This window comes from Vidua chalybeata, chromosome 5, assembly GCF_026979565.1.
Source record: "Vidua chalybeata isolate OUT-0048 chromosome 5, bVidCha1 merged haplotype, whole genome shotgun sequence".
Classification (NCBI taxonomy): Eukaryota; Metazoa; Chordata; class Aves; order Passeriformes; family Viduidae; genus Vidua; species Vidua chalybeata.
This window is the reverse complement of record NC_071534.1, coordinates 7,132,501-7,159,281: the sequence shown is the minus strand read 5'-3', so window position 1 is coordinate 7,159,281 and position 26,781 is coordinate 7,132,501. Positions and strand designations below refer to the sequence as shown.

Sequence of the window (26,781 nt, the reverse complement as noted above, 5' to 3'; positions counted from 1 at the left end):
AATCCTCATGTTTAGCTTAATATTTGCAAAGTGCTGTGAAAGAATCTATAGGTTTGTGAGGTCCTGTGATGAAGAGGCCTGAAGTGGTAAAAGTCTGTGGACAGGAACTATGGGATCAGCAAGCATCCTTTGTTTATGACAAGTGAAGGAGTGCCAGATAAATCTCAGCACAAGCTGAAGAATTAGGAATTCGGAATCATAAAATAAGACTGGAATGGACCTTGAGAGGCCATCCCTTGTGCCTTGAAGGATCAACTCTACTTAAATCATTAAGAAGAGATATTTGTCTAATTTGTTCTTAAATAAATCCAGAAGTGGAGATTTAAATTCCTACCTAGTTAATCTACTCTAATACTTCTTTATCTGTACTGCTAACAAGCTTTTCCTAGCGGTTTTCAAATCTCCTTGCTACATGGTAATTTTTTTCTCTTTTTTTTTTTTTTTTCCCATTTTATCTTTCAAAGATCAAGAGAAGGATTACTTCTGTCCTCTTTTCAGCATAATTCAACATAATATCATATTTCTGTCACCCTTGTTTGTTTAAGATGAACAAGCATCTGCTCTTTCAGTCTTAGTTCCTAAATATTTCCAGAGACTCATAGAACCACAGAATGCTTTGCTTTAGAAAGGACCTTAAATATCATCTTGTTCCAACCTCCTGCCATGGGCAGGGACACCTTCCACTATCCCAGGTTGCTCAGAGCCCCATCCAGCCTGGCCTTGGGCACTTTCAGGGATGGGGCAGCCACAGCTTCTCTGGAAAACCTCTGGAAACCCTGCCAGAGCCACACCACCCTCACAGAAAAGAATTTCTTCTTAATACCCGATCTAAACCTGTTCTCTGTCAGTGTGAAGCCATTCCCCCTTGTCCTGTCACTCCAGGCCCTTGTCCAGAGTCTCTTTCTCCATCTTTCTTGTAGGGTCCCTTCTGGTACTGGAAGGATTTTCTATGTATCTCTTTATTCTTGTTCCTATCTGGCCATTTTCTGGTATATCCAGAAATAGAATAATGGACAAGAATAACGGACAAGTCTCTTGACATGACATGTAGAAAATCATGCACTGTGTCATCTCGTGTCACTTGGTGCTTCAACCAAACCCCAAAAGTCAGATCAGGTTTTGTTCACATTTATCCATAAGATTCATAAAGATGAAGATGAATTTGTCTGTAGAAAGTTACTGGCATCAGGTTTCAGTGACGGTGAAGTCTTTACAAGTGTTGAAAGTTATGTTGGAAAAGGGAGAATTGTGTCTGATCAGGTTAGGCCAGAAAGAACCAGAAGTGGGATCACTTAAAAGAGCAAGAAAGGGGCAAGGAAGAAGCTCAGGAGGTTTGCGAGTTTTAAGACTAGATGGAGTTAAGCTATTGATTGTCCATTTCTTTAGGAAGGGAAGTTACAGAACCAAAGCAGGGAGAAAAACAACCATAAATTTGAAGAGCTGGCAAGTACTTTGTGAGAACTATATTGAAATAAATGCCTTCAGTGTAATTTTTGTGGACATTGACTATAAACCTTTCAGTAAATTGCTTTCTTTAAACACACTAAGCCAAATCTCTTGCTTCAAAAGAGTCACACGAGATATTAATTTAGTTCTATTTATTTGTAAATGTCTTGGTAATGGCAGTCTGAGAAAGCAGACTGCCAAAGGCTTCTATGCATCTTTGCAGCTAGCAACTGTAGAGACTTAGAGAATTTGTGTTTGGACACCCGAAATCCACAGAAAGAATGGCAAGCATTGGATACCAAGTGGAAAACAGATAACTGTGTTGAAAAACAATAGAGCATCCAATAAACAGATGGGAGAGGGAAAGAAAAGAAACAAACTGACCAGAACCATGAGAGCAGACAAAGCCTTGTGAACACTGTGCATAAACACACAGAGAACCACAGAATCTTTTAGGTTGGAAAGGACCTCCAAGGTCATCCAGTCCAGCCTTTGACCAATCCTCACCTTGTCACCTAGGCCAGAGCACTGAGTGCCATGTCCAGTCATTCCTTGGACGTGTTCTGGGGTGGTGACTCTGCACCTCCCTGAGCAGCTCATTCCAGTGCTTTAAAAACCCTTCCAGTGAAGAAATTCTTCCTGAAATTCCTCCACTCAATGCGCCTTGCCACACAGGTGTGACTGTGTAACCCAATGAAAGAGGTCGTGCATATCATTCTTGTTCAGAGTGTGTAATAAGGAACATCACCATCAATAAACCAGGAATAGAGGAGAATCCATACCCTCTTCTGCTTGGTGAAGAAGTCTGTAGATGGACTCCAGTTAATGATGTGGGCAGTAGAAGCTCTTGCCTTCCCATAAATCTTCAGAAATTGTATTTTCAGGATGTTTCTGCTTTCATTTTTTTCCCCACATTTTGCCAATGATCCCGTGCAAACTGAAATAGAAATACAATTAGAAAAGATGAATTTTTTAGTATTTGGGCAAGAACTTGGAAGTCAAATGGACAGAGAGTCTGCATTAACTGAAATGCCAAGGAGTCTCCACTCATGGGTCTTGGTATTGCTCAAATAGTCAAGCTGTTATAGTGTTTTGTTAAAATAGGGAGGAACTTGGATGTCTCTCTTCCTTAGGAACATTTAATTTCAACTTAAAATCCTGTGCTCTGTAAAATGTTTGCCAACCACTTTAGTTTATTTGAGATCTAATTCCCCAAGTCTGGTTCTTCCTTTTGCTATTTGATGAGTTTAAAAAAAACCCATAATTATTGAACCCTTAAGGCAAGTCTTTGAGGTCACTGTGGATTACTGCTGAGTTAAGACAAATTAATAAGGAAGGTAGATTGAGTAAAAGAGAATGAAACAAAATTAAAAAGCAAGCTGACTTGGTGACATTAAATATGTTTACAGGTACATTCCATTCTCACCTAACTTGATCTTGATTTATTTTCTCTACCATGGTTTCAAAATTCATTTTGATCTGATCAATTTGATGGCTTCACTTTGTCTTCCACCTTGCAAATGATAGGAGCAGACTCCTTTTTCTACAGTTTTAATAGTATTTACTAAGCCACAAAGCAAAAGATAGATTTGTTTGATAAAATCCTCAAAGAGGAGGCTCCAATAAAATAACTTGGGAAAAAGTGTCCAGTATTGGTAAAAGGGGAATTTGTAGCTACACTATTTTGTCTTGTTTCAAATCTCTCCTTTCTGCATCCTCAAGTTTCTTGTGCCAATGAGATCTTTAGTTTGGATTGTTTTCTCTAGATGCATTATCTTACATTTTTCCCATAACTATTTTAATTTTCCTGTTGGGTCCATGTTTCCAAATATTTTTAAAATTCTTTGCATGCTTTTTTATTAACCTTTTTGGGGTTTCATTACTCTTTCCTGTGAATCTTCCCTGGCCTTCATTAAATTCTTACTAACACTAATTAGTTAATGATCCTTGGTTAACCCTGTTCTTCTAAACAAATCCTTTCAGTGTTATATTTAAGTCCTGTCTTTAAGGAGGATGAGAGTTTCATTAGGCTAGTTGGGGAAGGAATGCTGAAGAATGAATGTTATCCCTCAGCTCTTTGGGGAAACTGTTTAGTACCAGTTATTCCTCCACTAAATGATTACACATGAAGGCACACTTTAAACATGCTTAAAGTTGTAAACTGTAAGAACAAAGTCAGATGAAAATTCCTTTGCTTTCCAAGAAGTTGGTAAAGGTGTGTGGTTACATTTTTTCACTCTCAGTGATGTGTGTGATCCAGTGATGTGCCAGAATATCCTGGGCCTTCAGTACATTTTCCTCTTTTATTTCTCTTCTACCAGACATATCAACCTGCTCTCATTTACTTTCATTGATTCCTTTTCCGTTGTAATGGCCTACTCTGTCCTTTCTAGAACTGAATTTTCTCCAAGACTCATAAGTGTTTGATTTTTTTAATTGGTAACTTGATTCCTTGGGGTGTTGGGATGGGGCCACTCAAAGGCTGAGTCACTTGGGGTGGCACAAGTTCTTCCCTCCCCTGGGTTCAGGGAGGTTAAATCTGGCTTTATCCAGCACTACTCCACTAGGAACAGGGACCACCTCGAGGTCTTTCTTTGTTCCTCTCCTCCTTTCAAGTGACACAGGAGATACAGGTAGGTAAGCAGGGTTCCCCAGGGATGTGCTCCTTGGAGAACACACAAGATATGGAATCAGGTGCTGTTTACAGGGGCCTGGAGTGACAGGACAAGGGGGAATGGCTTCACGCTGACAGAGAGCAGGTTAAGACTGGATAACAGAAGAAATTCCTCCCTGTGAGGGTGCTGAGGCCCTGGCACAGGTTTTCCAGAGAAGCTGTGGCTGCCCCTTCCCTGGAAAGTTAGGTTGGATGGGGCAGCCTAGTCCAGTAGAAAGTGTCCCTGCCCGTGGCAAGGGGTTGGAATGGGATGATCTTAAAGGTTGTTTCCAATCGAGATCATTCTGTGATTCTACAATTTACACAAATCCACTCATCAGTATAGGAGTATTTAAATGGGTTGGATTTGAATTGTGTAATGCACAAGCATAAATGATGCTATATTCTGCTACAGTTACCCACCAAATATGTTATTTGCCATTGAAATGGAGCATTTGGTTGTTTGGTCCTAGGTTAAGGGAGCTTCAAAATATGAGGCCAAATTTTAAAATTTAGTTTTACAGGTATTTACCCAAAGCATTACCACTGTTCTTGCTCAGTGAAAGCAAACAAAGGCAAAAAATCTCTCTCTCTGTCTGGCAAATACAATCCCATAATAGAACCTTCTTGTTTCTCTTGATGAATTCTGTTTTATGTTGCTCTAGAATATCTTTAATAAGTGAGTTTCTGTATACTTGCTCAGTAGTTTTTAACACCCCTAAACTTGTGTTCATGCTACATGACTTATTCAAACTTTTGCTTTAATTTTTCATTTATCAGAGTTATTTTGAAAGTGATCTGGACTAAAAAGATTGTGATCGTCTACCAGTGTCCTGTCATATGAAACTATTTTTCCTTGACAAACATCCCATTAATAGGGCAGTCTAAACAGATCCTTGGTATGAAAGACAATCTCTTCACTAGACTTCTCATCCCTGCATCTTATGTCACCATCATAAGAAATGGAGGGTTTAAGTCCTTGATTTTTAATAATTAACTCTTTTGCAGCAGAGAACAGCTGGGCTCTCTGTTCTGCTCATTCCACATTTCCATCTTGCTTTGGGGCAGCAGCTGGGTCATTCCAATTTTTATTTGTGGAAACCTTACTTCCCATCAGTGTGAACTGCTTAGCTGCTCTGCTTGTGTTCAGGATGTTAGCATAAGGATGTTCAAGGAATTTGCAGTGGGTCTTTGCCTTTACTTAGAGTATATGGCTTATTTTTTTTGTTAACTCCTTTGATCTGTCAAATCTGGGATAGTGGCTACGGTTCTAATTTTTTTTTAAAAATACATTCCATGTGTTTGTCATGCATGTTTGTAAAATTTAATTATCACGTTCTTTCTAAATCAAAGGGAAATGAAGGAGAGATGGGTTCACATTATTTATTCTTATCAAACTGGATCATTATCTACAGAGGCTTAATTTGATGGATAGTGGATACACATGTGTATGTTTGAGGCAAACTCTGGAGACTACTCTCAGGGAAAATTCCCACTGTCAATATGAGTTTTGCCTGAGTAGAAATTTCATGTTTTGGCTCCTTGTTTTCAGAATGGGAATTATCGTTTTCTACTCAGAACACTCATTTGGCCTCGCAGTACCTTGGCTCACACGGTTTTCAATAAGTGTCTGGCAGCTGTACTGGCAAACTTCCAGCATCCTGGGATTCAGATCTATCCCTACATGGACATTTGGCCTTTGTGAAGTCATCACAACTATTTCTAGCTTGTTGTCCTAAGTGTAGGACAACTCTTCCCATTTTCAGACAAAGAATTGATTCTGAACCACACTCTTTTTACAGCCGAGTGAAATTGTCCCTTCACATGGGTCAAACATCCCTAAGTCTGGACTGTAAAGAAATATTTTGTGCAAAATACTCATAAAAGGAATATATACAAAATGCATTCCAGGAGCTCTGTGGTCTGTTCAGGCAAGGGTAAGATGACTTGCAAATTCAACAAAGACGGATCAACTACTATTCCAGTCCAGGTGTAGGTGTATGAAAGGCAGTTTAAAGGATACTGGAATGTCTTACTAGGGAAGTTAAAGATAACTTGGCCAAATTTGAACAGAATATGCACTCACAGCAAAATTGTCAATAGCAAAAATTAATTTAGCATCCAATGTTTTGCTTGGCATTTATTTTCTTTATTTCACCTAGTTCTCATTCAAATCACTTTTCAAAAGTTGCTCTGACCTCTGGAGACTGCCCCTCTATCCCAGAATGCTTTGCTTAGCAGAAAGTAAGAGTAAAAAAGGAAGAGAACGAATTCAGGTCTGCAGTAGCATAGTTTATCTAGATCTCCTCAGTTTCTTACAACTTCATTTATCTCCTTTCCCTGCTTTGATCAAGCTGTCTCCTCTCATGTAGCCATCCATGCCAGATATCTTCATTCTTTCTTCATTTAAGTCTAAAGATGTTTGTCACATCCAGTCTCTGAATCTTTATGTAAGGAAGAATGGTAGCAAATAATGCAAATTAAGAGAAGCCAGTAAAAATTTAAGAAGCATCAGGACACAGGTGTTGACTCCAGCAACTTTAAATGCTTATTGTTGTATTTTTCTCTGTCATTTTCTCATCCTGCTTACCACCATTTTTGTGACTGATCAGCTTTATTAATGTTAGAGTTTACCTGTGCCTCCCTATTTCTTGGAGTTCCACATGTTGTCCAGAGGAGGGACACAAAGATGATCAGAGGGATGGAGAACCTCTCTTACAAGAAAAGGCTGGGAAGAATTGGGATTGTTCAGCCTGGAGAAGAGAAGGCTTTGGGGTGACCTCATTGTGGCTTTGCAGTGCTTGAAGAGAGCCCACAGGAAAGATGGAGAGAGACTCTGGACAAGGGCCTGGAGTGACAGGACAAGGGGGAATGGCTTCACACTGACAGAGAGCAGGGTTAGATTGGATATTGGGAAGACATCCTGTGAGGGTGGAGAGGCCCTGGCACAGGATTTCCAGAGCAGCTGTGGCTGCCCCATCCCTGAAAATGTTCCAGGCCAGGTTGGATGGGGCTCTGAGCAACCTTGTGTAGTACCCGGAAGGGAAGTGTCTACTGAGTGTGTCTCAAACACTGATACTGGGATAGCCACGGAGCCAACCAAGAATTGTTGGTAGACACAGGCAAGGGTTGTTGGTACCAGCATGCCAGGAGGAAGAACAAAACGTGACTGGTGAAGGGGCACATGTGGAGGTAGTGCAGCACTTTTCTGGGGCAAACATCTTGGTCAAGTCCACAGAGGCACAACAAAAAAAGTGTGGGAACGAGGCCAAGAAGTGGGCATGGACTGTAGAGGGGATCAAGAACACCCAAGACCTGTGAAAGCTCCTGGCCCATTTCCAGAAAGGTCTGAAAGGATGGAGGGTTCAAGATACCTATTTGTGTGCAAAGCAAGAAACTTATCTTCAGGGGAGAAACCCATCCCTGAAAGGGAAACCCCCAGCACGCCTAGGTGGCACCCCTCAGGATCCTGAACATCCCATCACCCCATCAGGGATCAACACTGGAATTAGGGCTGCTCATCTCTTTCTCTCTCTTATTAATCTCCTTTCCTCTCTTCCCTTTCATCTCATTCTTTTATCCAAAGCCCACTGCCATGTTCTTTTATAGTAGGTTAGAGACTACACACCAATTTCCATGCCAAGTGTGCAATTAATAATTAAATCTCTCCGATTGTTTGCAAGACCCTGTGACTTTTGCCATTCCTTACAACCAAAAACATTTACATATCACAGTGGAAGGTGTCCCTGCCCATTGCAGGGGGGTTGGAACAAGGTGTAAGGACCCTTCCAACCCAAACTATTCCAAGAATCCATGATTTAAATAATACTTTATCACATACCTTTTGAATGTGTTAGGAAAACCTCACTATCAGGATAAAAAAACAGTTTGGAGGTCTCACTGCATTTATATTCTCACATGCAACAGAGAATGGTGAGGTTTGTGTCTGCTGTGGTGAAAATGTCACAGGTACAGAAAATGAATATCACCTGTATCTCTCAAGGAATTCTGGTGAAGTTCCCATTCTATTGCTGATGTGTATGAATTTAAAATAGTTTTTTGTTCTTTTCATGACTATCAGATTAATTAAAAAATGTTAATAACCCATTATTTTGGATGGGGTTGATATGCAAAGGTTCTAATTATAGCAAAGAGAGATTATATGATCAATGCTGTAGGAATAGGCTTTTTTTTGTGGGAGATGTCAATCCAAATTCCAGCTCTGAATGAATTCAGAACTTGGTGGGAATGAGGAGATGCATGATATTTTTCTCTTTTGTGAACTGTTCACTTGAAAAACCTGGTAAATTTTTGTCACCTAGTTTAATTTATGCTCTGATTTGGGAAAGAAAAATATATTTTGCAAGGGCACATGGAAAAGTTATTGATTAGGGGAGCTCGGCCAGATCTGACAGCCTAGTCCAAAAGATGTGTGGAGTGGAATCATTTTGATGGCTTTGTTTGTGAATGTGGCCAAAAATTTTGGGGATTTTCTCTTAATCATAATCACATTTGTTTGTTTGTTTGTTTTTGTCTTTTTCAGGAGCATCCCAGGCCAGAGTATGAAACCAAACTGCTGCAGAAAAAGCTGAAAAATAAGAACATCACAACAGAAAGTACAGACAAGGTGAGATGCAGCTTCCTCTTTTCATTTATGTGGGATTTGTGTTTTGTTATGTTGTGATTATATTTTTGTCTGTGTCTCAGCAGTTGCAAAAGGCACTTTTTGGTGCTCTAAATTAGTCTTTTGAGCTGGTCGGTGGTAGTGTGGTGAAATGCAGGCCTGCAGTGCCATTGCAGGGCTTTGAAGCCATGTCTTTCAAAGTAAAGCAATTTGCATAGAAATGGGGTTGACAGGTGGTTCAGGATCTAATCTGTAGAGTAGTGCCTGATTCCCCAGATAATCATCACAGAATTCTTATAGCAATCCCTCATCCCTCAGAATGACAGTACTTTCTGCATAATGAAGAAAGCAGCTTTTATTATGGTGATTTCATTTCCAAAGGTAGCCTTGGTGTCTTTAGTGCTGCTGCAGTTACACAATTGTGAAGTTTTAATGGCATTTCCAGGAAAATGGAAAAATAGTCAGTAGATCATTTTCAGACTGAAACGGGTTCAGGATTTTTATGGCTATTTCAAACTTTTTTGAACAAAGCCTTTTTTATCAATCTCCTCTTGTAAATTGTTGACTGAGGTCTCTTTTCTAAACATTCACAAATTATGTAGTCCTGGTCCATTAGGCTTGGTTAACCATTGCTCATTTCCCTGCATTCCACGTGTGCCAGCAAAGTCAATACATTCCAATACCATGTTCTGCTTCCAAGGAGGAAAAAAAACAGTTTAATTTGCTTACAGGTTGAGAATCAGTATCCAAAGGAGAGAATTTTCAAGTTTTCAGGTTTGGTCCAAGAAATTTAGCTTGTGGAGAACTTTATTATCCCTTTCTTCTGCTGACCACTGCTGTAAAGTGTTTCCAGGGAATCTTTCATTTCAGTGAGTGTGCCTGTTACCTGTTGTGCCCAACCAAACTCCACAGAAGATCATGGAAAGATTCTCAATTATTTTAGTGTGCTCTTGATCTTGCCCAATAAGCAGAGACTCACAGAGCACTGTGGAGTCTTACACATTGTACAGCTCTCTTGGCCTTCCAAGTGAGGAATCAAGAACTGTAAAAGTCCAATAATATAGTTGCTCTTCAGCTTCTTTTTTGGCTTAAAGTAAATGGGAACTGGAAACAAGTCAGCCATTGATGCTGTAGAATAGTATGATTATCTTGCTTATCTGAGATACAGAATTCATTATAAATTAGACATTAATTTAAGGTAAAACAAAAAAGAAATAGAAAAAAGTCTCAAACAAAAATCCCCCAAAACACCAACCAAATGAGAAAACCCCACACCAAAACCCCAAAAATAACCCAAGAAGAAATGTTCATTGAATAGGTGGAAAACAAGGAACAATGTAAAGATCCTGCACTACAAAAGTAGGAAAAGCTCCTTTCAGACATCAAGAATGAAATGGCTAACATGGAATATTTTTTGTCAAATTGCTTTATGTGCCAATGTGGATGGAAAAATTACTGAATTTCTTAATTAGTGTTCCCCAAATTACTGAAATATATTCCAAACAACTGAGCAATTTTCCATTAGTGAACATTCTGGCTTACTAATTTTGTCCAGCAAACGGCACATTAGTCTGGGTTTGGAAGATGTGATGCTCACGCCTTTGTACATCAGTGTCTTATGAAATGATGAGATCAATAGATGTTGATGTGAGAACTGCAGAAGAGGAAAAATCCTAAACATAACCGTTCAATTAAACTGTCCTAATTGTGGAAATGCACTATCACAGGTTGCTTTGGAAGACCCTTAGAAGTTAGACATTGAAAGTGATGAGTATTTAAGATTGTAATAATTATTTAACCTTATTTTTAGAGATTTCAACCTTTTCTTTTTGCAAGACCATAAGCTCAGGAGATTTTGTGTGGCAGGTTAATATTAGGGCACAGGTTTCTGTGAGGTCTCTGGCTCAGTATTTGTCTTATTGGGTGGAAGCCAGGGTGCAGAACTTTGTCATATTATTAGGGGAGATCTAGTGGCTGGACAGGCATCAAAGCAGAGATGTCTCTGTAGTTAAAGATTCAATCCTCCTAATTTCTTGGTTTTGTGTGAATACACAGATGTCTGTGAGGTCTCTATCTCTTCATGTTTTGGTTGACGGTCTAATGTCATGGCATAAGTCTCTGTGAAGTTTTCTCCTGAATATTTTTAGCTAACTAGTGCAAATTAAAGGCATATCTTTTTTAGTGTGGCTGGTCAACAACTGTAGTGTGCTGCATTAATATCAAAGGACTGGCTCTGGTGCTGCTGCCTAAAACTTCTCATTACTTATTTAACATGAAGTCAGAAGTCTTCAATTCAGCAGCTGTGGCTTGTTGGGATAGAAATGATGCCAAAGGGTGGCTATTGTGAGAATACTGGTCTGGAGCTTACTTAAAGGCATATATTTCTATAAAATTACTGGCTTGTTGCCAGTATGTTAATTCCTCTGTTCCAGTGAGGAAGTGACTGGTTTTATGGCAAGAAGTGGCTTTTATGTGCAAAGCTCTGTGTACAGTGCATTTTTTTTCCCTTGCCTTACTCCAACAAGGAGTTCTTGTGAAGCTAATTGGGTTATTTTTGCAGTGAAGGGACAGGGGTTTGTTTAGGGGCTGCTTTTGTGATTGTACAAGAAAGGTGATACCACTTACATCCTCTCTTAAATGATAACTTGGGAATACAAATTCAGAGGAAACCAGCACACAGTTTTCCCTCTCTGCTGTTCAAGTCATTAACTTTAATGAGTGTGGAAGATGCCCAGCACCTGTCAGGGCCAGTAAACATATGAGTCACTCTACCCAGGCAGCAAATTCCAAATCAGCCTGATGAGCCTGGCAAGACAAAGTATGACACATCTAGTGTATTACTTGCCCAGTGGGGTTTGTGTTCTAGAATACAGCTCTCATACAAAACACCACTTGGGTGTGTTTCCACGACTCGAATAAGCAAAGAACAAAATTTCACCCTCCACCATCCTGTTCAGGCTGCTCAAATAAATATTTTATTGGTTATTTGGAGAGTGAGGAAGAAACTGGGAGGACTCAGAGAGCTTCACAAAAGATTGGTGAACAATAACACCCCAAGGTTCTATTATTTCAGGAGAGAATTCATTTACAGCTAAAGGAGTTGAAACATTTGTGTGAAATGCCTCAGGTTAAGTAGCATAAGATAAACAGACAGTCCTTATGAATTACAACATTGATTTTAGAAAATGACAAGTTCTAAGGGAGTGATTTGGGAAATCTGGAATGACCTGTCTTGTAGTACTGACTACTATTTAATTCTTTATGGTCACATGCTATTTGCAAGGATGTGCAGTGATAGCACAAGGGGGAATGACTTACACCTGACAGAGACCAGGTTTAAATTAAATATTAGGATGAAATTCTTCCCTGTGAGAGTGGTGAGGCCCTGGCACAGATTGCCCAGAGAAGCTGCGGCTGCCTCATCCCTGGAAGTGTCCAGGGCCAGGTTGGATGGGGCTCTGAGCAACCTGGGCTAGTGGAAGGTGTCCCTGCCCATGGCAGGGGTTTGGAACTGACTGATCTTCAAGGTCCCTTCCATTCAAACCATTCTATGATTCTCTGATATAAAAGCTTGCCATGTATAGCTCCATTCATATATATCAAAAGCCATTTTTGTCCTTGCAGCAGAGATGAAGGATTACACACGTGTATGAATGCATGTGTCTGATAACACATTCATGCAAACACAGCAGATGCAAGCTTTGTAATGAAGCAATTAATGGTATATTTTGCTTTTCTTAAATGAACTATAACACAGAAGATGAGGATAGAAATATTTAATGTTTACTGTATGTGCAGAATGTTAACTGAAAATGTGGTGGATATTTGCAATCTTCTGAGAAGTTCTTCTCTCTCTGCAGTAGTGGAATCCTCAATGGAATTACACAGAGGTCAGGAAATGAAAATTGGTCTTGTGCCTGAAAACATGCAGATGGGGCTAGATCCAACTCTCACTGGAGCTGATGGAAAGCCTTCCAGTCATTTCTGTGAGAGATGGATCAGGCCGTGACTCTTTTTCATTAAATGTTCAGCTGATCTGGCACACATGATTCAATATGATATGTAGATGTGTGTGTGTGTGTGTATATATATATATATATATATATATAAATATATAAAAGTGTGTGTTTGTTCTTATCTTTCATATTTGGCAGGAAAGTAAATAACTCATTCTACATATTTCTCAAGGAAAATTTTCTTTATAGAAAAAAAAGGGCTTGTCTCTTGGCTTGTGTCCTGACTGGGAGCAAACCCTAGCAGTAATAGATTCCAGCATTCTGTCTTTTCTTTAATTAATTTTAAATATGATATTGGCAGAATCAATTATTCAAACAGTTAATTCAGCTGGTAATTGAAACAAAAAAGAAATATTTCTTTCTGAACCATCATTTCAGTTAACAACTGAATTAAAGCAAGCTGGTTTGAAGAGGAGAGTCTCTGGTGTAAAGGATGATGCAGATAAATATGAAGTAGAATTGTACACTGCTAATACTTTGCATATATTTTTTTAAAAATTTCAGCATTGCAAAACACGAAATAAAAACTCTTGCTAGAATTTGATTTCTTACCAGTCTTCCATAAGAAAATCTCCCTAAGATTTGCTTATGGAAGGACTAAAGACCATTTCAGATACTGGAGCCCATCTCTTCATTAAGCAAGTCCTTGATAAGATTAACTAAAGAAAAAAAAACCCTCTTATTGTATATATTAGCTGAAACTGTGTAGAAGAAACCAAGATAATTGGTCATAAATACCAGTTTGAACAATCAAATTATAAAATAACTTTAAATATAATCAGAGTTCTTTAACCGCTAATATTTTAGCATTTATTGAACCATATTATTAGTATGATAAACCCATCAATTTGATACAATATTTCTTAAACTGGCCAATGTCTTCCTGGCCTCTTTCATGTCTTTACTTTGAGAAATCTTTGTAAGCATATGCAATACTATGATGAATATATAATGAATTAATTTTCTTCCTTTTCAACTTATTTCTTGCATCATTAACTTTTGAAAATAAAAAATGACTGAATGAAAATAAAAGAACAGCTGAAGATGAATGAGGACACATGATTATAATCTTACACAGAGATTTCATCCTCTTTTTTGTACCTGTATTTGTTATAATTCTGCTTCTTTTAATGTTTATTTGAATTCTAGGTTATGGAAGTTTCATACCAGAGTATTCACAATCAGAATTTATGAAGGCTTTCAGGATTTTATGTAGTCCAAATAACTACTCCTGTTGAAAGGTGTGATCTCAAACCATGTTACTCAGGATAGTACCCAGTCAGGTTATGGAAATCTCCAAGGATGGAGATGGCAATGTCTTTCTGGACATGCTGACTGTCCTCATTGTGTGAAAGCTTCTCATTATATCCAGCCTGAACCTCTCTGCTTTCAGTTTTAGCCCATTGTCTCTTATACTTCCAGCATGAAACATGGTGAAGAGCCTGGCCCTGTCTTTTGATGGGCTCCTTAATTGTGCTGAGCAAGCCTTGTTCCTCAGTTTCTCTTCCTTGGACACATTCTCTGCCCTTGACTTACATAAGTAGTGCCATTAATGTTTTCTACTGGAAGGCCCAAAACAATATTTTAGTTACAGGTGAATGAGTGCTGAAAAACTGAGGTAATCACTTCCCTGGACCCATTCATTGGCACAGCCCAGGTGCTGTTGGACTTCGCTGCCAGGGCACACTCCTGGCTCTTGTTCATCTTGTTTTCTGCAGACACCAAAGGGTCTTTTCACTAGAGTCAGTTCTCCTCCAAGGAGTTTTCTGTTTCAAAAGCATTTGCTCTTGATGAAGTTCAGGAGGTTATTAGAGACCTGTTCCTTCAGTCAGTCCAGTTCTCTCTGGATGGCAGCTGCATGCTTAAGAAAACTGACCATCTCTTGATCCCACCCCAGCTTGAAGTCATCGTGCAGGAACAAGCATTCTATCACCTTCTCCTGGTCCCTTCTGTAAAGCAGGGTGGGTTTAGAATGACCACAGCAGTACTCCAGCTGTTGCAGGTTTCCAGGAACACTTATTGACTAACACCCTCTGAGCAAACCATGGAACTCACCTTTTGCTGAAGTCAAGGCAAATGGCATGGACAAGTCTCCTCTTGCCCACAGGTCCAGTCATTTTCCTCACAGAAAGCAGCCAGGTTGGTGCAAGAAATTATTCACCCTTGGTAAATCCAGAGTGACTCTTCACAAATACCAACTTCTCTTTATGTGTTTAGAGTGAGTTTCTTCACTTTTCAAGATACCAAAGTGAGACTTATTATGATTCCTTAACTATTCCTATGTCCTTTCTGTGAGGATGGATACAAGATTGTTCTTTCTTCTGTTGTCAAGGCCCTTCCCTCATCTTGGTGTCCTTACAGAGATGACAGAAATCAACTTGCAATGACATCAGCCTGTTCACCTATCTTCCATTCTTTTTCTTCAAAGTTATAAGTAAATTAAATCACTGCTTGTCTTTCCCAAAGGAATAATTGTGGTTTTTTTTTTTTTTTTTTTTTTTTTTTTTGCCTAGGCAGCTAAAAGATGTCAAATTAGGAATACTGGATAATTTTTCATTCAGCTGTTGGAGGCTGAACAGTGCAGATGCGAGCAAGGATTTTAAGAAAATGGCTAAAAAATAATTATAAACAAAAGTAGTGGTCTTTGTTGGAAGAGTATTTTGAACCTAGAAACAAGAGGAGGCAGGACTGCTATTTACTGCTCTTATTTGTGTAACTTGTTAAGATTTTGGCTGAAGGAAGCATTCTCTCTCAGTGCTATAGCTTGCATTGTTTAATTGTGGAACTCCAACCCAAACATATGATTAAAGTTAAGCACAGGCTTCAGCATCCTGGATGTGGATACAATTAAGTGCTTTTTCTGAATCGTGGCCTAAGCTACTTATTGACAGCATTCAAGATGATGCAGGTCACTTTCCTATTAAACAGGATGGAAAGACTAATTTCTACGGGTTGTATTCATCAGTACTTGAAATTAAGGGGGGTTCTGCCTGAGTAAGTGATAAAGTCCTTAAGTCTGCACTTACTGACTTGCATTGTACCCTGTCAAAGACTGTCATAACAGGTTAAAGGGCCACAGCAAATTTTCAGGCTGAAAAATAAATCTCCAGAAGTCTGCTGGGTTTTGATTTAATGTACTAGAAAAACTAGTAAGAAAAAAACTACAGTATTCTCCCTCTTCTGTGAGCTGGTGGCAAACCCCTGTATCTTGGAGTATATTTTTTACCTTCTGTTGAGCACATTTATAGGGTAAATTTCATGCTATTTATCTCCTACAGAAGCCCAGATTTGGGACAAAATTTACAGAAATTGGCTGTGGAAACAACAGTCAGTTGAGTTAGTTGCCAAGAATTTTTTATTTGATGCATACTGAAATCCTGTCTGCAATTTTACAGAAATAAACTGCATTTACATTCAGTTCCTTTGGGCGTCCATCCCACAAAGATTGAAATTCCACAAACTGCAAGCTTAAAGAGCTAAGGAACTCAATTTGAACTGCTCAGTTTTTGATTGAGAAACACTTGCCTGCTGATCTGCTGATTTTTGTGTTTCACTTGATTTAGGGATATGATGGCATTGTTTTTAAAAGTGCTTAGACACTGTGATATTTCATGTAGTAAATAAACTTGACACTAAGGGGATCAGAGGGATGGAGCAGCTCTGTTGTGAGGAAAGGCTGGGAAAGTAGAAATTGTTCAGCCTGGAGAAGAGAAGGCTTTGAGGCCACCCCAAAGAGAGAGACTCTGGACAAGGGCCTGGAGTGACAGGACAAGGGGGAATGGCTTCACACTGACAGAGAGCAGGGTTAGATTGGGTATTGGGAAGGAATTTTTCCCTGTGAGGGTGGAGAGGCCCTGGCACAGGACTTCCAGAGAAGCTGTGGCTGCCCCGTCCCTGGCAGTGTTCCAGGCCAGGTTGGATGTGGCTCTGAGCAACCTGGGCTAGTGGAAGGTGTCCCTGCCCATGGCAGGGGTTTGGAATGAGATTGAGATTTAAGGACCCTTCCAACTCAAACCGTCCTATGATTGTAATTTGTGATTAATCTTGTGATTGTAATTTGCTTAGATATTTTGTGGAGTCTCCAGAGGTCTGAGAAACCTGCTCTCAGTGACCCTGCTCTAAGCAGGAGAGTGAACTAAGATGGTCTCCAGAGGTCCTTTCAACTCCACTTGTGCAATTCTGTGAAATGCAGGAAAGAAATGATTCAAACAAGTGCAGACAAATTGGTTTGACCACAATAGGCATATTTTGAAAGAAAATATAATTTGAGCCTTACTAGAAGTACTTGAGCAACGGGATGAAATGTAACTTGGGTTTACTAAAGGCAGATTAATAACCATGCCATCTTAAACTTGTGTGTTTGATTAATGATATAATAGATTCCCTATGGAAGGGAAATGTAGTGTACTTCAGTAAACCACTTCTTAAACTTGGCTTGATTCGAATGTGTGAAAGTAGTGTTAGTTCTTACACCAAATTTATTTATATTGTTTATGTAAATGGTATTATTTGTTTTATCTAGAAATGCCAGCAATATTTTGTTATGTTTTTCTTATGTCTGGAACTAAGTTAATTTTGTGAAAGGTAATACTGGACTTTAAACTAGACTTTAGGGTTTTTACTAGCTAACACAGTCTCTTAAGGCACTTAAAATATATTTCTACTTACTTAAAACTCAGACTAAAACTTACACTTTTATTTCATGTCTGTGTGGCTTAATATATTTTAATTTTTCTAACGGTTCTAATTCAATCCCTGTATTCTTTTCTCTCTCTGAGGGACTCAGAGAAGTTTCTATTTTATGTATTCCAATATCAGCTTAAGAGGTGGCACGTTCCTCCTGCAGTCTCAGAGGGTCTGTGTTTGGCCTGCTTTTAGGGTGGAATGTTGCTTGCTGATTCACAGGCTTGAGGTACAACACCAATTACAGGAGTCAGGAATGCAGACTGGGGCATAAATTGAATTAAATTCATTTTAATTTTATATATGTCTAAGCTTTCAAAAGAACTTAAGCATCTTTGCAAAACGTGAACAAAGAGCTGAGGCTTATGTATGCCTTCATAAGTACAGACAGGATCAGGAAAGAGATAGTCTAATGCTTTGAAAAAGATACAGAAACAATGTCATATCAGGCACCTATTGCACACTGGTTTCTTTGTCACAACATGACAATATTACATAAAACTGATTAAGTGCAACCACTTACTGTCTGTAATAAACCAGTAGCTAGTAATCCTCATTTTCATTTAAAATTACTCAAGTTGCAGCATTCTACATTTTTATTTAACTTAGCTTTATTTATTGGATCGTTGCTATTGCTCACCTGGTTAACTTTCTTTTGCTTATCTGTTAAGGCAAAAGTACCTCTGGTTCTTTTGTGTCCCTCTGTCTCTGAGCCTCAAACAGGAACCTCATACGCTGAGGTGTCTGTCCACAGTTGACAATAAGATAATTCTAATTGTCTATGTCAGTTGTAGGAAATATTTTAAAAATCCTTTAAAGCAACAAGTTGATAAAGTCATAGAGATGTGAGTTGTTTCAAATAAAATTATATTGAATAGTAGGCTAAAGTTCCTTCAGGCTATAGCTGAAGTTTTTAATTTTAGTAACAATACTGAGAAGTTAAGGCAAGTTATTTTCAAAATGAACAAATCTGATCGGGGTCTAAATGCAGGCAAGGCTTCAGTTCTCTCGAAGTTCTGCTTATAAAAAAACACTGAAAATGCTCATATTGAAGGATTTAATATGAATTAACGAATTAGATCACTGAGCTCATGTAGTGATAATTTCCTTTAAGGAGGATTTTAAAAGCAATCAAAATACTAAAATGCAGTGGATCAAAAAAAATTGTTCAGCAAAGAAAACTATACCTTGGGAGAAAGAATGAGAGCAGGACTAAGCAATAAAAGTTAAAAGTCCAGTCTGAATTAAATTTTGCAAAGGAAATCTTTTAAAACATGAAAAAAATAATGAACAAAAGCCAAACCAAAGAATCCCAAAGAAATTGTAGATGCACATATACAGAGAAGCAAAAAGGAATGGGGAAGTGTGGGCACTGTTCAGTAAAACTGCTTTTAAAGGTAATCCAGTTACAGTATTAAAATTAATCAAAGCTGTAGGATGATATAGATTAGGCAGGATCTCTTGAAACCTTCCAGTCCACTCCCCTGATCAAAGCAAGGCCAACTTTGGAACAGTTGGCTTAAGGCCTTGTTCACTCACATTTTCACAGTTCCCAAGGATGGAGATTCCCAGCCTTTCTGTGGAACATGCTGCAATGTTGGACTGACCTCATTGTGAGGAGTTTCTCTGATCTCTGGAACCTGACTGGAATTTTCCCTGTTGCAACTTGTGTCTGCTGCTTCTCAACTCAACACTCTGCACTTCCAAGAGGGTTCTGGCTCTCTCTTCTCTACACCCTCCTCCTAGGCAGTTTTCTACAGCAATTGCATCTTCAGCCTCTGCTTTTTTAAGGCTGAACAAGTTCATTTCTTTAAGCCTTTCCTTCTAGGTAGAGCTATAGCCCCATAACTAACCATCCTGGGGACTTTATGCTTAACTTGTCCTTGGATATAAATGTCTTTCTTCTACTTTTAAAGTTCTTTAGATGCAGTCTCAGAAGAGCTCAATTCAGTCCCCCAAACCAGGCTGTTAATTAATGTTTTCAAATGTATTTTTCTGAGTATCAGCCTTTGGAAGACAACAAGCTGTCATCCCAAGCAGGGATGTTGTGCTCTGAAATGTGCTGTATATATTTATGCTGGTAATGTTTAATGCATAGTTCTGTGGTTGACACAATTAAAACGTCTTGCATTGAAAGAAGCAATTGAAACAAAGATCAGCAAGAAAAAAAATAGTTGACTCTATAACAACACAAAATGCAAGATGACAAGGAAGCATAGTATGTGTTTTTACTCTTTAGTATCATAGAGGAAAATTTCCAAACAGGCAGAAATACATTTACCACTTGAGGGAAGTACTGTACCAGCAAATGTGATAAGAAAGATTCTACTTTTAGAAACTGGAGTATCACAATATCACCATGGTTTTCACAACCTGACTACTAACATGATTGAAAGCTGCTTAAAAGTTCTTAAGCCAATTAGCATTATCTTTTCATTATTAAATCAGCCACAGCTTGTACATTTAATTGCCCCATTTTCATTTCTGGGGCTTGTACTTCATACTGACAGACGGCAATGCATGCACTAAGTTTTATGTGGTGAGGAGGAAAGTGTTTTATAGGGAATGTAAAAAGCTCTTATGGAACGGAGAGGTATTCCTTAACTGGGTTGTATATCATCAGGGTTTTAATAAATTTGATTAAGGACCTGATTATGCAATTCCTTTCTTCAGAGCCCTAACTGAAATCAAAGGGAGAGCTACAAATGGAAAGCTTGCAAGACAAAGTCCTGGCATGAGAGAGCATTAAGGAAAGTTTTATCCTGGAAAGCAGACTCATAGCATCTTTATTTATCACAGCATTAAAAGTAGATAATTATAAAGATTTCTCTACATCTCAAACCCATCATTATCCATATATTAGAAGTTACTGGCTTTGCCTTAATTATTTGATGGAAATTACTTTGTGGCCAAAGTCCACCAAAGTGAAGGGTTGTTGGTTTATTTCACCTGATTTAGAGACAGGCTATTAGAGATGGTGATTGTGCAGCTGGTAGAACCTTTGGAGGTTTTGATAAAAAAAAGATAATGAACAAAGGATGTTAAAACATGAAGTTTTTCATAAGCTTTTGCATGTACATGATTTTACCACCAGTACTAATCTTGCTAACTGGGGCCAGTCACAGCAGTAAAATTGACAGGATATGGAAGGAATAAGATCTGTGAGTCATAAGGATTGTGTCAAGCTTTGAGAGCTTTGTGTAATTTACTGAGACAGTTTATTTTTGACGAGGAAACTGGCACAATCAATATGCATTTGATTTCAAGTATATTGATTCCAGATTTTCCTTTAAAAGTTAGTTAAGTAGGCTTTTTATTCAATAGCCTTCCTTTATAGTACTGTTTATGAGAATGTGGAGCTTCTCAGAAGAAGAGGGGTAGAAATAGTTCTCCTTATTAATATTGTATGTCTATATTTTAAAAGATTTTATGTGAAAAGTAAATTGGCAGTGAATTATCTTGAAGTGCATAATTAGTTTTTTCTGTGCCTGGACATTAATGAACGAGTTGTGAGGATCATCCTCTATTTAGATCACAGTAGTGAGCACTAAAAGAAGACAAGGAATGTCTGATATCATGAGCCTTGTTTTCCATTTGTTTTGAAATCTCCTTTAGGTGATTGTACACTTGGAAAGGTTAGGCAGTGTTAATACAAGGGTTTGTAGCATTGATGTTTTCTCACTGAATTACTGCACATTCCAGGCTTAAAAACTCTGTCAGGGATTCAGAAATTTAAAGTAATCTTGATTTATACTGCATTCTAAGTCTGACTATTTAAACTTGCATTTAGTATTCAGTAAAGCTGAATATACAGCTTTGCAGGATAGAAAAATATTACTGATGGGTATTTATTATTTTCTGAAACATCCAGTGAATCTTCTTTGTATCTCAATGCAGAATAAATGCCATATCTTTATGGGCTCCTAGGAATCTGGCTTGCACATTTGTATGCTGCAAAAGTCTATGTTGTCTCATAATAAGCACACAAGTAAAAATTGGAATGTTTTCTTCTTAACTGTGCTCTTCCAGTACCTGAAGGGTACCCACAAGAATGATAGAGAGAATATTCACAAGGGCCTAGAGTGACATGAAAAGGGGGAATGGCTTCACTCTGACAGAGAGCAAGTTTAGACTGGATATTGGGAAGAAATTCTTCACTGTGAGGGTGGTGAGGCCCTGGAATAGGTTTCCCAGAGAAGTTGTGGCATGTGTATGTTGCAGTTGGGGCTGCTGTATTTGAAATCTTCGCAGATGTACCTATCTTATAAAAAACCCCTTTATTTTCCCATGTACCCTGCTGGCTTCCATTTTCAATATTAATGATACCTGGGGGGATTTAAGCAGTGCTGATCTTCCCCTTGTTATTGGAGGCAGAGGAGAAGGACTCATGTCCTTCTACATACATGTAATTCTTCTTAGGGTTGAAGAAACTTGTTCATCTTGTTGAGTCTGAAGTTCTGCATGAGCTTGTAGTTTGTGATGGTGACCTGCAAGAGTTGCTCCCTGACTCTGCTGCTAAGATTTGGCCAGCACACCCCTCCTTAGTCAGATTTTCTTTACAAAGAGGTAATTACTTTTTCTGTATTACTCTGCAGCCAGTAATGATTGGTAAATAGAGATTAATCTCTTTTTCTTGTATGTAACTGTAGGGAAATCTTGTGCAGCACAAGTGATCAGTCTCTACTTTTGGGAAGGTGATAAGACCCTTATAAAGTTTTATAAAGAAGTGTTATTGTGTTGTGGGCTGGAAGCGAAGGGCAAACTTGTGGACAAATCTGGGGTGTTGGGGCTGAAACTATCCAAGGTGCTACCAAAAAGTCAGGGATCTGTAGGATATAGCACAGTGCTGCTTGATTATGGGGAACTGCAGAGATGTTCCCATGTTCTGCATGAGCAGTGAACACAGGAATTCCATTGAGCAACACCACTGGAGAGCCTTTGCTTGGTAGATTTGTACCAGTTCATATGTCCCTGTCTGTTTGGAGAGATGTCTGATAATGACTTTTTGGATTTGTTTATAATTTAAAGAAGATGGACTTGAGGAGGTTATAGCCATGGGAATCATTAAACTTAGAATGAGAAGTGGAGATTTATGTAATAACTGTAGCAGAAGCAAAGACAAGAAGAATTTGGCTTAGAGGTAGGAGTGATGAAAAGAAGATTGAAAGACAAGGTATAAATGAGCCAAAACATGACAAATCTGTAGTCAGGTGCAACTTCAAGATGTTTTGTTTTCAGAAACAACAGTGTGCTTTCATACAACTCTTAATTTCCTGGTGTTATTGTGAATTTAACAGCAGAAAAAATATGATGTAAATAGGAGGAATTTCACCCATGACTTAATCTGCCTCTTGCTTTCTGTAAGTAAGAAGTTTTTATTTAATATTGGGGGAAACACTTCCTTTAATCTCCTTTAAGTCTATGGATGATTTCAGTGTGAACTGAGCTTCAGGTGAAACGTATTCAAGACTGTTTTGCACAACCTCATGTCTGGTAGTAGAGTAAACTTATTTATTTTAGAAGGGATACAGAGAGATCCTGTTTTTAGCTACTAATTTGTTTCCCTGAGGTTGAGACCATTCCTGCTGTTGTATCAGACCTACATGTGCTGGTCTGAATGTTGATGCTGCCTCCAGATCACTTGCTCTGGCAAATGGAGTTTATATTTTACACATACTCCAACACATACTTCGTACATTTCTGCTTAAGCATTTTGTCTTTAGCCTCACTCTGCTTGTCAAAACCATGATCACTTCACACAGAGCTCTGTGCTCCGTTAGGAATGAAGGTTGGAATTATGAGAGGAATACAGTGGCTTTACTGAACTTACTCCTATCACCATAGAAAACTTAAGTGCACCCAATCTGGAATTGTCCCAATATTTCTAATGGTCCCAGCCTGTTCCTGATTTATGTGAGCCACCACTTCTGAACAAGACCTTGATTTCCACAGTGTAAATCTGGAGTAATTCACAAGGTCTAACTGAGGCTGAACAAAGCCAAGTGTTGGGTCCTGCCCTTGGGTCACAACAACCCCCTGCAGCAGTTTTCTCTATTAAAAAAGTCTAAACAAAATTTAAAGCCCAGTCCAGTGATTCTGGATTTAAAATTTAAAACCCAGTGATTCTGAATTTCCAGAGGTTTTTTTATGCATGTTAGAGAGAAGACTTTGAATTTTGATTTCTCACTAGTAGAATATTATAATAGCTTGTATTAAACATTTTTGTTTGTTTCTTAATTAAACTACTACTGCCCATATGAATCCTTTCACTGATAAAAGTCCAGTCAAGCAAGTCTTTCAGTCCCCAGCCCAAAGCTCCACAAAAGATGTTCCTGGTCCACATGGTGCATTTTAATGATGCATTTTATATTTGTGTCCAACTAGCAGGCATTTTCCAAATAGTAATTCAGTAATTCTCTATTCAGGGACAAGACTATTATATATAATCCTGGAAAGTTAGAAAACAACATCACTTTAATAATTGTTCCTAAATGCATTTAGGTAGAATGAGGGGTCTACAAAACTTAAATATTTGATTTGAACCTGTACTAATGTATCCTTTAGTGCATTTTTCTAGCTAATTTCTGTACTTATTTTGTATGTGGGTTGTTCTTTTCTTATAAAGTGAGCAAATATGTTAGGTTACTGGTACTTAGACTGAGACCTGTGGTCTCACTATCTGATTATGTGGTAACACCTTGTGGTTTTTTGTACCAGGACCTGTTTCTTAGTAAATGTGGCTTTTGATCTATTCAGTCACATTAACTGCAGACAATACATACTTCAACAGATATTAGCATATGCCAACATTTCCAGAATATATTGAATCAGTCTCACAAAATATGATCAGTGACTGGCAGGTTTTTCTTATATTCACCAACAGTGACCATATCTATTATGAAATTGTGTCTTTTATTGCAAGGGAGGATCCAGTGTTTTATGAGGAACTTTATTTCTGCTGATCTTACATGCATAGGAAAGTTTCACATTTCTGCTGTTTTTCTCCTGCTAATTGCTTTATGTGACTGCAGCATCAGATGGGATACTTAGATCTCCATAGGGGACCTGTACCTGGATCTGTACTCTGGGACCAGGAGATTACCATTAAACAGCTCCTTGTGGTGACTGCTGCACTGAGATGTTTCTATTTTAGGTAACTGTTTTGATGGTCCATGCCTGTTATCCTAGAGGGTCTTGCCCTCCTTTTTCCACATGGCAACATTCTTGGGAGAGAATCATTGTTTCTTTCTCCTGATTTATAATCAATGGAATGGAGATTCAAGGGTCAGAGTGAGGTTTTGCCTTTAGAAGGAAATTGAGAAACACCATATCTGTCAGCATAAAAATATACATACTTGAGGTCTAGAGATTTATTTTTTCCAAGCAGGATAAAACAGTCTTAAACAAAAGCCAAGAACCTTCTTCCATTCTAATTATAATTATATATTTTCACTTTCACTACTGCTTTCAAACACTCAAGGAGAAATACAGACCAACTCTAACTCCATATTCCTCAGCATTCAGCTGCAGTTTCAGCTCTTAGCCAAACCAAATTTATGATAAATTGGAACAACTGAAATTTCCTCCCAAGACCTGATGCATTTGAAATTCTTAAATCACATATTTTGGCATGAGAATGCCACAAAAAAGCCCCAAATACTTTTCTATTCTCTTTTGCTATATATTAACAAAGAAAATATAAACCATCAGTAGGTGCTTTCCTTAGAATTGTTGGCTCCTGCAGTAACAAAGATAAGGATTTTGAAAGCACCTTTTGGCAAAATGGAAGAAAGATTTGGAGAACAGAGAATGGATGGCCCAGGTTTTTTTCAGCCTGAAAAAAATGTTAGAATTTGAATTTCTTGTATGCTACTTCCCTTTATTAAAGTAGAAAGGGTAAACATATTTAGAACAAATTCAGGTGTATTTAGAAACATGGCATTGACTTCTGGCTTACATGTGGAAAAGTGTCAGAAGTCTTTTCCCACTGTGTGTAATTCAGGGGAATATGTGGTTATGGGAGTATTGAAATTCAAGTCTAAGGAGCAGAAGTTCCATTGGTCTGTGAGCTGACTTCTGCTTTGTCCAAGTTTGTGAATGCAGGCTGACAGAAAGAAACTGGAATGAAAATTTTCCTGCTCTGCAACACTGATTTGAGGTGACAGCTGTATTTCCTTCACCTGTATTCCTAAAGCTCGAGGGACCTCCGTGTCTCCCAGCAGTTGATCTCATTGGGGGCCACCTCCTTAGGTCAGGCTGTCTTTTCTCAAGAAGCCTTTTAGAAGTATCATCTGAAACGCACTCACACAAATCAAGTTGAAATGTAGAGCCTAGTAACACCAGTACAGCAATGAAACACGCTCACAAAGTGAGCTTTTTGTTCCAGACTTTGGGTTGAAAAGAAGAACTCCAGTGACCTGGCTCCATTCCCAGGGTGCTGTAAGAGTCATAGCCCAGGTTCAAGTCTTGGAGGAAGAGAGGTGTGTATTGGGCATGACAGCACTAAGTCACCTGTACCATTCCTGTGACCCACACACTGTTAAAGATGGTGTGCTGGAATGGGCTGCTGGGTCAGCACCAACACTAGACCCAAAGCATATTCTAAACTTTCCATGAACATTCAACATCTTCAAAATCTACCCATAAATTCCCAGTTTTATGACCCTTGAAGTTTTATTGTAGACCTCAGACAATCTAATATTTTTAAAAAACCCTATTTCTTGAAGTTGTGTGGATAGATAAGAAACATCATGTTATTTTGTTAAATCATTGCTTTTAGATAACACGGAATCATAGAATGACCTGTGCTGGAAGGGACCTTAAAGATCAGCCAGTTCCAACTCCCGTGACAAGGGCAGGGACACCTTGTACCAGACCAGGTTGCTCAGAGCCCCATCCAGCCTGGCCTTGGACACTTCCAGGGATGTGGCAGCTGCATCTTCTCTGGGCAGGTGCCTTGGACTGGATGATCTCCCGAGGTCCCCTCCAACCCTAAGGATGTTGTGAGTCTGTGATCTCAAAGATGGCTGCCTGGCACTAGCTTCATTCTACTTATATTTCCTTGCTGTGCTCATGTTTTTATGAGGCCACTCACCTCTTATCCCTGTCTATCCCTTCTCAGTTTTTCCTCAGGATGTGGTGTTGCTGTGGGTACTGTGCCTGAGCACTCTGTGTGTTTCTTTGCCTAAAGCAAACACTTCTGTGTTGGTGTTACCCAGCGCAAGGCTCTGGCTCGTGCCCTAGAGCTCAGCTTTTACACAGTTCTGTGTGGAAGAAGCAGAAACAAATGTGTTACAGTTGAGAAGTGGAACGATTAGGCAGATTCATGTGCAACTAGCTGATACTCTAAAAATTATTAT

At 38.8% G+C, this 26,781-nt stretch overlaps 1 protein-coding gene across 1 annotated transcript in view; it reads left to right on the top strand.

Annotated features, from left to right (window-relative positions):
* The window catches only part of ANO2 (anoctamin 2), a 138,548-nt gene that overhangs the window by 59,373 nt on the left and 52,394 nt on the right, over window positions 1–26,781 (top strand). Inside the window, exons 13-14 of the mRNA XM_053942726.1 lie at window positions 3,650–3,661; window positions 8,643–8,726. Coding sequence (XP_053798701.1) covers window positions 3,650–3,661; window positions 8,643–8,726 — 96 coding nt within the window. The remainder of the gene's footprint in view (window positions 1–3,649; window positions 3,662–8,642; window positions 8,727–26,781) is intronic.